This window comes from Pocillopora damicornis, chromosome 10, assembly GCF_964200805.1.
Source record: "Pocillopora damicornis chromosome 10, jaPocDami1.2, whole genome shotgun sequence".
Taxonomy (NCBI): Eukaryota; Metazoa; Cnidaria; class Anthozoa; order Scleractinia; family Pocilloporidae; genus Pocillopora; species Pocillopora damicornis.
In genome coordinates, this window is record NC_142679.1 from 9,373,082 (window position 1) to 9,384,844 (window position 11,763).

General features: G+C 36.8%; 1 protein-coding gene and 2 long non-coding RNA genes across 3 annotated transcripts; 1 reads left to right on the forward strand and 2 right to left on the reverse strand.

The window, feature by feature from the left end:
* Positions 1–317: 317 nt before the first annotated feature.
* On the reverse strand, positions 318–7,455 carry LOC113677038 (general transcription factor 3C polypeptide 4). The gene is made up of 8 exons (XM_027193782.2): positions 7,288–7,455; positions 6,461–6,690; positions 4,951–5,456; positions 3,925–4,073; positions 2,707–2,917; positions 2,146–2,294; positions 1,668–2,058; positions 318–1,094 (listed from the first exon to the last, which is right to left on the reverse strand). The coding sequence occupies exons 1-8, from the start codon at positions 7,420–7,422 to the stop codon at positions 541–543; spliced, it is 2,325 nt and encodes a 774-aa protein (XP_027049583.2). The 5' UTR covers positions 7,423–7,455; the 3' UTR covers positions 318–540.
* LOC149038829 (uncharacterized) lies at positions 1,004–3,036 on the forward strand. The gene is made up of 2 exons (XR_016180293.1): positions 1,004–1,188; positions 2,510–3,036. It is a non-coding gene; the product is annotated as an uncharacterized LOC149038829 (long non-coding RNA).
* Positions 7,456–8,568: 1,113 nt separating the features above from the next.
* LOC149038830 (uncharacterized) lies at positions 8,569–11,680 on the reverse strand. The gene is made up of 3 exons (XR_016180292.1): positions 11,544–11,680; positions 8,988–9,095; positions 8,569–8,708 (listed from the first exon to the last, which is right to left on the reverse strand). It is a non-coding gene; the product is annotated as an uncharacterized LOC149038830 (long non-coding RNA).
* Positions 11,681–11,763: the final 83 nt, after the last annotated feature.

An 11,763-nucleotide genomic window follows, 5' to 3' on the forward strand; every position in this document is an offset into this window, starting at 1 on the left:
CTCTCCCACATCTCCTACGCTCTCTCCCGTTAGGAAATTCTGTTGAAATATCTACAGGAGAAAGCCCGAGGGCTGCTTTGTTAGCTGCGTCTGTCAGTCGATACAATGTGGTAGTCAACATTCGATAACTTGTACAATTATACCTTCTGGATAACTCAAGAATGATTTCACTGACAGTTTTGCTCTCGGTTACTTAAACCGTAAGGTTTGCTCGAAGGAAAAAGTTTCGAAAAAATTAATCATCACAAGGTTTGCTTTTTCCTCACGCACCTCATTCGTCCTGTTAAAAACGAATAAAGTTCCAATGCTGATGAATATACAAACAAAGCACCATTTTGTTACTTTATTTCGGTGATTTGTTTCATCTCCTGATAAGCAGGTTAGCTCACGTACTCTTGTGAAAACAGACGGGTAGGATACAAGTTTTTTAAGCGTCCGTTAGTGGCCAATATCTGCCTCTTGCTGTTGTAACTCCACTGTATTTCATGTATGAAACACTTTCCTTTCTAACAAAATTGTGAGTCAACTGAAGGAAAAACACTACTGAAAGAAACCTAAACAAAAAGGACACTTCGTCATTTTCAATAAGCTTCGCAACCAGGGAGATGATCCAGGATTCGGGGTTGAAACACAGCGATTGCAATCTTGGCAACGTCTGAGTTTTAATTCAGCACAAATGACAAAGGACACACAGCAACGCGGCCAGCGGTGGCCACTTAGGCATATTCCGTACTCCAAGCTTTCAACAGCAATAGCAGTTTGGCATAATGGACATTGCTCTCTTGTGAGTAAGGTAAAAGATTCGTCTGTGACACCAGTTAAGGTTTGATCTTTGTCATTTACTTGTGACTTTACAGCCTTCGCGTTACTTTGAAAGATAACAGACTGGTTCTCTGTGGCTTTTCCAGTTTGAAGCAGCAAACCAGAAGAGCTTTCTTTGCCATTTTCATGGCTTTTAACAGTGTGTGATAAGACCTTCTTCAAACCTTCTATATCATTACAGGCTTCGTACCCCTGAATAACCATATCAGTGACAGCAGAGTCAATACCTTTAGTCACCAACCAGTCGCACATTATCAGTGCTGGAACCGAATCTGCGTAGAGAAAACAAAAATGTCAGAATCACGTTATATGGATGCCGTATTTCGTGTCAATGCCAAACCCCTGGAGGCTAATTTGTGCTTTAAGGTAAATATTTATCCCTTGATTTTGTTAATGCAGTGCCAAAATTCCCTGATTTAACCAATCCAATCCCAAACTGCTTCCCGTCGGACAAGTAAAAAGCCAGTAAAGATTAAGCTACAAGCCAATGAGTTTTATGCGTGCCTAGTCCTATTAAAATAAAAGAAGAATTGAAAAGCTTTCTCTTGAAAACAACAAAGAATGAAATTACCAGTCCTTGCACTGTTCGCCTTAAGTAATAACAACATGTTTACCACTATTCACTAGCAAAACTAATTAAACTAGAAGTTCCTAAAGTTAACAAGACAAATTGAGCAATTAGCATTGAGGAGTTAATAGAATTTCGTACTTTGCGTCAAGCTTTTCACTAGTATAAGTTTCTTACTCATGTCACAACATTTCGAGGGTAATCTCAACACTAATTTATATCACAACTAACATAATGTAAGAAACTCATAATATAGTTGCACCCGTTGTCTGCTAACCTAGAGGACTAACAGTTCCTGCTTTCCTTCCTTCTAACCAACTGTTTAGCGTAGCAGAAACTAAGCGTTTGTAGATGTAGTCTCTAATCCATTCAAGCTGAGCTGCCCACTTCAGCTGCTGTACTTGATTGCCAGCTAGATCATCCTCCTGTTGCTGTGATATTACCCTCATAACAGTCAGCGCGTATTGCATGATCGCCAACACAGCAAACGAAGAGCCCTCCATAGCACCAGTGCTAACTAGTTGAAGTGGTTCTGGTAGTTTTTTGCTGTAATACATGTTGTGTTGAATAGCTTTACACACATCCCACTTTCTATCCAGTTGAACTTCGTTACTGTTCAGGAGACGTTCCACTGAATTTGATCCCCACACAATGTTTACAAAGCGAATCTACATGTAAATAAAAGTCAGCAATTTTTACACGTGTACATCAGTAGACACAATTTTAAAGGAAAATTGGTTAGACCGTAAACTCACATGAATCTGGTGAGATTCCAGATATTGCTGTGTGTGATTTGACGGAGAAAGAAATAAGGCAATGAAGACACCATTAGCGGACACTCCTATGCCAGAGCATGTGAATCCTTTCTTTACAGCACAACTCACAGCACTCGCTATTGCACTGTCTTAAAGAAATAAAAAATTTTAAAAAAAGAAGCAAGAATAATTAACTACCATTTACTGTCACAAATACTTCGTGATGAAAGACATTTGGGTAAACTGATAGAACGTCAAATTAGGACACTATTTTACCAAACATCTGTCTAACATCTAGGTAAAACAACTACTTACAGATAAATAATTCATGCCTAATAAAAAAGTTCCAGTAAATTCTCAACAGGAAACTCTCCAAAGGAAGAAGAACACAAACATGGAGTTCAAATTGGTGAAATGCAACTCAAGTTAAGATCAAGTTTAGGACAGCTTAGTTAGGCAGTGTCAAGGTTTTGACAACATATTGATGTGGACAGATGTAAAATACAAGAATATGAAGATGAAAGTAGACTTGGTAATATGAAACTTGTCTAAGGTCATTACCTACTGACGTGGTCTGAACTGATCCATCCAGACTGCAAGTGTGGATAGTGCCATTTTGTGTACAAGCTAGCCCTGTGATTGGCATTTTGTGAATGCCTTGTATTATTTTATAGCTTGGCTTTTGTGTTAGTATATCATTCTTTGCCACAACTGAAAATACAATAACTGATGAACCTTTACATGCCACCAGATAATGAAGATCATCACATGTCTATGAAAGCAAAGGAAAAAAAACAAAACATCTGATTAGCTTTGGCCCAATGATAAAAGCCCAAGTTAAACCAGATTAAGTATGCAAGGATCTAATAAAATAACATTACCTTGTTTGGAGAGAGTGGCACCGTACTGAGGATACCCCCTGCTTATGTATGTATCCTGGTGGATACTATGTTTGTTCTCTGTTTTTTTTTTAAATTTAAAACACATTTTTTTAGTCTGTGTTTCCTAGAACTAACCATCCGCAGATAAACTGCAACTCAGTTCAGGGACATACTTGCATAATTTCATGATAAGTTGCCAGCAAGATACTACTTTGTGTTGGATGGACAACATTCAGCAACAGAAGAAAGGTATTTCAAACTGTTAATTTATTATTATCAACTCTTCTATTCATTTTTGTTAAACCCAAAAAGTGATCTATTGCTTTGTTCTTTTTAATAAATATCTAAACTGGAATTTGCTGAAGCACCAGTGACTCTTTTTTTTTTTTTTTGAAGCCCCGACCAATAAATGTCTAGGCACTGGAAAAATTTGGTCAACTTGTTAATAAGTACTTTATTTACTACATGGACTACTTGGTTGCATAACCTCTGCAGTATAGATAAACATTTCTCCATACACTTTTCAAATTCTACTAAGAGCAAAAAATATTGAAAAAAGGAAAGATTGACTAGTTGTTTGTTGTGGAAGGCATACTGGACGCTAGGTTGGTAATTTTAAGGTAGCTTGCATGTGTAACATGTTTCTTGAAAGCACACTCACTCATGTGAGGTGTCAATCTTATATGCTGATCTTTATCAATTGCACCTTGGTAAATTGAGAGCCACAGCCCAACAAGTGATATGTGGATTGGAGAATTATGTCTGGACAAGATTGTTTACTCTATGGGGTAGGGAAAAGTTTTGATAGGCTACAGTGTAATTTAATCTCTTCATACTATAGATGTCATTAGCCTGTCTGCATTACTGGAGAAATTAACAATAAATACCATCTACACACCTGCCATGAATGAAGCCAGTCCAAGTACAGGACTTGCATGTCATCCTTGTCTCCCCACAACACATACTCTGCAATTCCACTGATTGATGGCAACAGTTTGAGACTGAAAATCTTAATAAGACCATCTGTACTCCCAACAGCCAACAACCCTACAGACAATAAACAATTATTGGATGAGGTTTTTGTGATATCCAGAATAATAAAGGTCGAGTTAGGGGTTATCAACTAAAGCCAAAGGCTGAGGCTAATAACTGTTACCAAGACCTTGGTTAGTCTGGATATCACAAAAATATGAACCAAAAAAAAAATGGTCACGAAAGTAAGTAGAACTGATAATTTATTTCTAAACATGTAAAAAATCAGCACGAAGGCTTAGACAAAAACTTACTAGAGCTGATTTCTATTTTGTCTACTAATATGTAGAGCAGACATTTTTTTCTTGCAGCTTTGCTGCTGTTTACAGTGCTGAACTTTGTTTTCATCTAACAATTAAAGTACCTTAGTGACCTGGTAAATGCTGTTGTCTCACACAGTCTTGTGTGTAATTCACTGTGTTTTCAATACATTCTCAGAAATAAGAGATTAACTTTTTGGGAAATTTCTATTGGTCTGAATTTTACTTCTTTTACAAGAAATGATGAAAAATCCAATTTTGACCTTGAAAATGGGGGGTTGACTTACACATGAGTAAATAGCTTTTTAATAGCAATACAAGGCAAGGTTTCTTGTCAAGTACCATTCTCAAGGAGGCAAACATGACTTAGAAGTCTCTTAATGACAAAGGTTTGACACTAATCAGAAACAGGAATTATAAGCATAAGCTCATGAACAAAAACAGCTCACTTAGATACCAATGCACTTGCAAAAGCAATGATCAATTTATACCCTCGCAAATTCACAAAGTCCTTATTACTCAGTAGTTTGCTGCAGTGCAAGGGCAAATTTGAGGCACCTTTTTCAGGTGTTCTTGCAGATTCGTGTAAGCTGCACCCAAGCTTTTTTTGCAAAATTTTGTGATAACATTACCTTGGTTTAGGTTTGTTTCTTTCCATGACAAGGAACTAGGCCATGACTGTCCAGTGTTCAGGATTCCACCCAGTTGAACTATTGCCTTGTCAACTTTAACAGGTACCATCACTTTCCAAAACATCACAGCACCACTTCGATTACCAACACCCAAAACTGCAAACTTTTTATCATTAATTATCCCTTCTGTGTTATTTAAGGAAACATCTTCTCTGCTCTGATAAAGTTGAGAAAACCAATGCAAACAAGTGAAGGCAAGGATTTCAGTACGTTGCTTGAAGACAGAATACTGATTCTTGTGTGACCCACAGTTTTTTGTACCCGACCTGGAAACATTCTGCCAATCTGTTTTCTGCATCACATCTTGACCCAATTCATTACTGTTCTTTGCAAGATAACCTGAAAATTCTTGAGATATATCAATAGCTTCCTTCCATTTTGTACCAAGCACTGGAGACAAGTAAATACACAGCTGATATTCTGAGAAGAGTGCTGCTATGATGCATCTGAAATAAAAATAAATAAAATTATATTAGTAAATCAATAAGAGCAATAGCTTTCACCTTCTTCTCAAGATCTCTAAAAAAAATTTATGCAGTAGTTCCTACAAACCTTGTGCCTAAAAACCTAATTTCTTGCAGGTCATTGTTGCAAGGTTTACTTTTTAATTATAGACATATCAAAATGACACAGCTAAACTAAATCTCTTTTGTTTTCAAACATCTTTTTCCAAAAAAGTTACCATTTACCTTTGTTCATAACATTCAGAATCTTATTAACCTTGACCTTTATTATTCACGCATGAACACATGGTTCCATGTATGTCAGTGGTAACCAAAGAGCAATGACAGACAAACATGAAATAAAATAAAACAAGCAAAAAAAAAAAAACCAGAGACAGGCACCAGCAAGATGATGAAAGTGAAGGTCAAACAAACTTAGGAGAAGTTTGTTGTGACAAAAGCATTGCCATATGATAGATGATAAGTTTGTGGTGAAAGTGCTGAATATCAAGGGTGAACAACAATCAAGAGTGTTGAAAAAACTTGACATGTGGTCACCCAAAGTTACAAAATATTTGCAAATCTTTGGAATTGGACAAAAGCTACTTCCTCTTTGGGCAAGTGTGTCTTCTTTAAATGAATCATTAAGTGCAGGAAAACTTAATGGCTTGCCTTGAAATTAGGCCCATTAAGAATACCACAACTTCTGTGTTTTGCATCCCCCACAATGCCTTCTACCAAAATGTATCATAAAAAAAGACTGATTCGGATTGTTGTGCCTCATTTGGTTTACGATGAGATTAAGCTAAAAGGGAACAATTTTGGTTGGGCAGTGTATGCAACAACCTTTTCATAGATATACCATTTATGGTGGTTACCCTTCAAATATTAACAATTTTTTTTGCAAAGGACACCCACAAAGGTCTATTGTGTCTATAAAACAAAACAAATTTAGTTATGCTACAACATTGACCTGAAAGTTAAATGCAAAGTGAAATATTTACTACCTGCCATTTTCCTCACAGTTAAGTGGTGACCATGCAACCTTGAGAAAGCCATTAGAGCTACAAGCAAGGATTGATTGATTAACTTTGGGATCCAAACGCCACTCTATTGATTCCACATTGCTGAGTTGTTTCTTATCAATACCCACATTAAATTCCCTGTTTTTCTGACAACCAGGAATATTTGTCTTTTTGGGATCTACACCAAATCTTGTTGGAGATAAAGTAAGTGTCTGTTTGGAATTGTCAAGTGACAGTTATTTGTAGAAAAGACCCTCTGTACCTTAACACACAACTCTACAACAACACTGCTTAATGTATACTTGATATATGACATTTAAAATAGCTGATTATTCTGCAGCAACTAAAGGAAAAAGCACATCAACAAAACAAAAATATCAAAAAAGACTTGGTAACTTGATTTCACAAAAATTAAGCATTAAACAAAAGTACATTAACCGGTGAACTTCTGTACAGTGCACCATCTTAGAGGGTATGACACTTGAGATATCTCAATAACAACATCATTTCCTGCGATCTGTTACCGAACAGGTGCACAGCAACATGGAATCCATTTGTTGAATATAATATGAACTTTCTTAGCTGTTGGTTAACAGAAAATACTTTGCCATCGTTTACTCTACACGACCAGAGATATCTCTCTTTGACCACACCGAATTTTAATATTTAGGTTCTGTGTCGACGTAATAACACGCCGTTCCTGCATTTAGCTCGAACGTTAATCGTACACATTCGTCCCTTTTTACTCTTGCAGATGCGCTATTCAGTATCAATAAAAATAATGATAATAAATAATATGAAAAGGATACCAATATATAAACACATTTATCGGTGATTATAGACACCCTATCATCAAGCGACCACGATATAGCGTCCGGATACGAAGGTAAACAGCTAAATTTTATCGTTTCTATGACTTTTGCCTCCATTGAACGGTACGCCATTTTTACGCATACGTCTTACGGAAAGCGCACATAATTTTAAAGAAAGCCCGCTGTGCAAAGGTACACTGGGCTTTTCACTGGCTTCTTGGCGCGGCACGCCAAATCACTAGACCAACTCCAGCCTCTTCCAGGCGTTCAGCAAGTAATATGATGCGAAATTCCTGCAAGAAAACAGTGCAATCTATAGAGCGAAAAACGAAAGAGGTTTAGGTTGGACGCCTAAAGAACGCTTTCACGCCTCCCTTTACTTGCTGAGCGGTTGAAACAGGCTAATCGACTCTTAAATGGATCAACACGTACTGACCGTCTTGAGAAAAGCATGTAAAGTACTCGGCGTTGTGCGGCGAAACTTGTTTATTAGTTCCAGATCGATAAGAGAAACGGCGTACAACTTAGTTCTGATCAACCCTCGAATATGGAAGTGCCGCATGGGATGCCTTCTAAGTAGGATTTTCAAAAGGAATAGGAAGCTCAGAAAAAGGTAGTGCGATTCTGTACGAGCAACTACAACCCATACACAAGCGTGACGGAAATGCTGCAGGAACTTAACTAGGAAACCGCCGACTATTTTTTATCTATAATCTCTCCCACTATCTAAAAGATTTTCCAGTAGCAGCCATCCAAACCATCTAAGGTTGTAGTCCTAAGGAAAAAGAAAGATGTGCTCAAGTTTTCTTCCTTCCCACGTAAAATTGATGGAACTCCCTTCCCGAAGTTGTTGTACGTAGATAGCTTTAAGACGAAGTTAGTCAATATTTTTAAGTATTCTATTGTACTGATTTTTAGTCGAAATTTATATATTACATGATTTAAGCTCTTAGATTTTTAAAATTTTGGGTCTCTTTTTTATTATTTGTATTTATTTATTTATTTGAACAGTTGGTATCATATCTTGCGATTTTATCAAGTCAATAAATTGTAAGATGTAGATGTAGAAAGCCCGTATACTTTTTAGTCACGTATCTTAACATGAACAGATGTATTCCCTTTTCTTTGAAGGGCGTCCATGATGAAAACTTTAAAAATTAATGTTGGAAACTCATTCCACGAACGTTTTCTTGTCAAGTGTTGCATGTCGGTTCTTGGCTCTGATTTCTATGCTCCTGTATGCTGCATCGCGATCACTCTGCAGATGAAGGTGGGAGAAATGCAGTCACAGCCACTGCACTGGTGCAAAGCGGAGAAACAATTGTAACCGGAGGTTCTCCTTCAGGTACCCGCTAAATCTTTCCTTTGCTGCCTCTGAAGTGGAATTTGAGTTTCTTCTAATACTGTTTGCTTGAAACCTATATTGACATGCCGAGATCAGACAAAACATGTCAACTTGTCAGAAACTGGGCTACAGCCCTTTGATATCATTTGACAAAGGGTGTGTTCTGGATAACAACGTATTGGTATGTTTTGGGCCTCCGTGCATGATGTGTTATTTTCTTCTATAAAATGTGAACCTTATCCTGGATTGGCAAGAAGTAACATTTTTTGTTTAAAACAGTACGACAAATTCTCCTCTTGAGTAGACACATTGGTATTACTGAATCAAAAACATCATTTTGGACAAAACTTACACTGAAGAATATCAATATAACGGGCATGTTTTTTTCCATTTTTCTTGCCTCTGTTTTAGACTTGACTTCTGAAAGTTATCGGTCGAATCCTTCACGCTTTATCGGCATCTATTAGGATAACATGGTTTAGTTAAAATATAAGATAAACCCAACCATTGTGGCAGTAATTGTAGACATCTGGTCTAGGATAACCTATTTCGGGTTGAAGACCCTCGGTCGCAGGCTTCAACGACATCGGACTATTAAGAAAGTCTTATTACAACATACTGGAGGTGCAAGTCTTACCTAGTCCCTGAAAAGTTACAAAACGGCCGTACTTGCATAACATTTGCCTCAGTTGCATTTTAGCCGTGAGATTTTAAACCTTTAAGATCGTTTTTCCGTTCCATCCCGATTGAGATATATACCTTTTGGAGATCAAAATGACAAGTATATAGGCTAAATAATAGAAACATCCAGGGTGCAGTCTTCTCCCTCCAACATTCGGCTAACTTACACACCGATAAATGTTGTGCCAAATGCCGCATTGTCAAATGCCGACATATGTAACAGGTCTAATGTGTTGAGCCATGTCGGTATTTAACCGTGCTCATGAGATCTCTTGGTCTCCTTTCGTACGTTTTTAATCAGTTGTGTTTATTTGTTCAATTTGATGATGAATATTCACAAAAAACAATATTGATTTTATCCTCTAAACGTCTGAAGAATCCGTTCTGTATTTAAAAGAAAGGCGTCATCAAGAAACAAATGCCAACATTATTTTCCTTCAAGAAACCTACAGCACTAGAGAAGTAGAAATGATTTGGAAATTACAATGGAAAGGTAAGATGTTCTTTTCACATAGTACTAACCGCAGTTGCGGAACGTTGGTGGTTGTACCAGATGATCTAGAGTTTCAGCTTAAATCTTAAAGTATTGACTGCGAAGGCCGTCGCGTCCATCTCGATGCAAATGTCAAGGTTCACATTTCTTGCTTGTTAACACTTACGCACAGAACGATGTTAAAGAGCGAAGTATGCTTTTCAGTTAACTAAACTAACTAATATAAAATAATTATAATAACGACGAGCAAATGATTTTAGTAGGGGACGATTATGAATTCACTTTGATCAAGATCTTGATTGCTCTGAATAAAAATAGCTTTCAGTTTCTTGTATTGAGGAAATACGCCGAGATCTTGACCTAGTAGATATTTGAGGAATAAGAAATCCTGGGTATAAACGATTCAAATGGCGGCAAAAAATCCGTTTATACAAAGAAGACTTTTTTTATATAAACAGTGTTACAGCAAGTACATTGCGATCGGCCGGCGGTGACTTGCAGCGTTGATTCTTTTGTTGAGTCTTCCTGTTAAAAAAGTTAGAACTCGTGTTGTAAAAAGTCGTGCCGGAAAAATTCTTGCCAGAATTAGTCGTACCGGGGAAAAAAACTGAAATAAAATAAAGTTGTGGTGGAGAAAAAAGTGGATGACAAATACGAAATGGCATTTACTGTGCTCCGTAGTTTGCCTTGTTTTCCGATAATAATTTAGTATCTGGCATTGTTTTAGTTATCCTTGTTGCATGATTGTTACTTTAGTATTTGGCGTTCTTTAGTTTTTATTGTTGCCCGATAATTACATTAGTTTCTGGTGTTCTTTTTAGCTTCCCTTGTTGGAATGAATAGTTACTTTCAATGTTAAACCCAATGTTGAACATCTTTTGATGTTTGTTGTTGTAGTTGTTGTCTGATAGTACGTTAGTATACTGCAGTCTTTTAATGTTTGTTTTTTTTTTTTTTCCGGATTATTACGTTAGTATCTCTCACTCCTTTAATGTTAGTTTGTTGCCTCATTATTTCTTCAGTACCCTGCACTCTTTTAATGTTCGTTGTCTTCGGATTATTATGTTATGTTAATGGTTGTTGCTGCTTGATTATTTTGTTACTATCTCGCATTCTAAATGTTAAGATGTTAAGACATAAAATAGCATTACACCGTTACTATTTTCTTCCAGTATCGATCACTAGGAGGAGAAGAAATATTACTAAATGCGTGATCGCGTAGTTTATAGCGATTCCCAAAATCCTAGATTCATGAAAACAAGCCATCAAACTATACTTCTCTGTTTTTGTTTACTCACATGTGGCTCACAGATAAAGATATACAAAAACTAATAAAAATGTTTTCAGTATGTTTGAGCTATTTACTAGGTTATCAATGCGCTAATAAGCCTAACAGTAACGTTTGAATTTTCGACGGTAATGTCGTCTCTTAAATAGTAAATTATCAGAGAGATTCTCCTTGCAGGGTCGAGTCCGTTGAGAGAAGTTCAATGTTTTTTACTTACGTAATACGAAAAATTTGAAAAAGTATTTCGGTATACTAGATTACGCACCTAGAGTGTTTTCCAAGGGCTTTCCAATATATGAAATACTTTTAAATATTTAAACACTTTTACGCCCGGTGCATTGAGTAAGTTTTTACAAAATTGCGGCAAATGACCAAGTCTCTACAAGGCCCACACCGAATTGATAAAGGCAAAAAAATCAGCTAAAAAAATGAAAGAAACTGCGTACCATTTTTCGAAAGCCTCTTGTGATTTAACCCCTTTGGCCTCAAGGCCTTCTTTACAAAGCATGTGGAACAAATAAGAAGAAACCTCTCGAGAATATCCTCGAACTCGTCTCTTTTCCCGTCGAAATAACCCAAGAAGTACTGGTTTTCAACAGAACAATTTTCAAGGTTCTCCTCAAGGAAGTCAATCTCCGATCTATTTAAAGAAGAATGATTAGTTAC

What these genes read in the sequence shown, in the direction of transcription:
- LOC113677038 (XM_027193782.2), bottom strand. Translation starts at nt 7,422, where the DNA reads ATGGCGTACCGTTCAATGGAGGCAAAAGTCATAGAAACGATAAAATTT. An exon ending in ATAAATGTGTTTATATATTG is followed by an intron (nt 6,691 to 7,287) that starts GTATCCTTTTCA and finishes AATTCCAAACAG; the next exon opens with ACACTTACTTTATCTCCAAC. An exon ending in TGGAATCTCACCAGATTCAT is followed by an intron (nt 2,059 to 2,145) that starts GTGAGTTTACGG and finishes ATTTACATGTAG; the next exon opens with ATTCGCTTTGTAAACATTGT.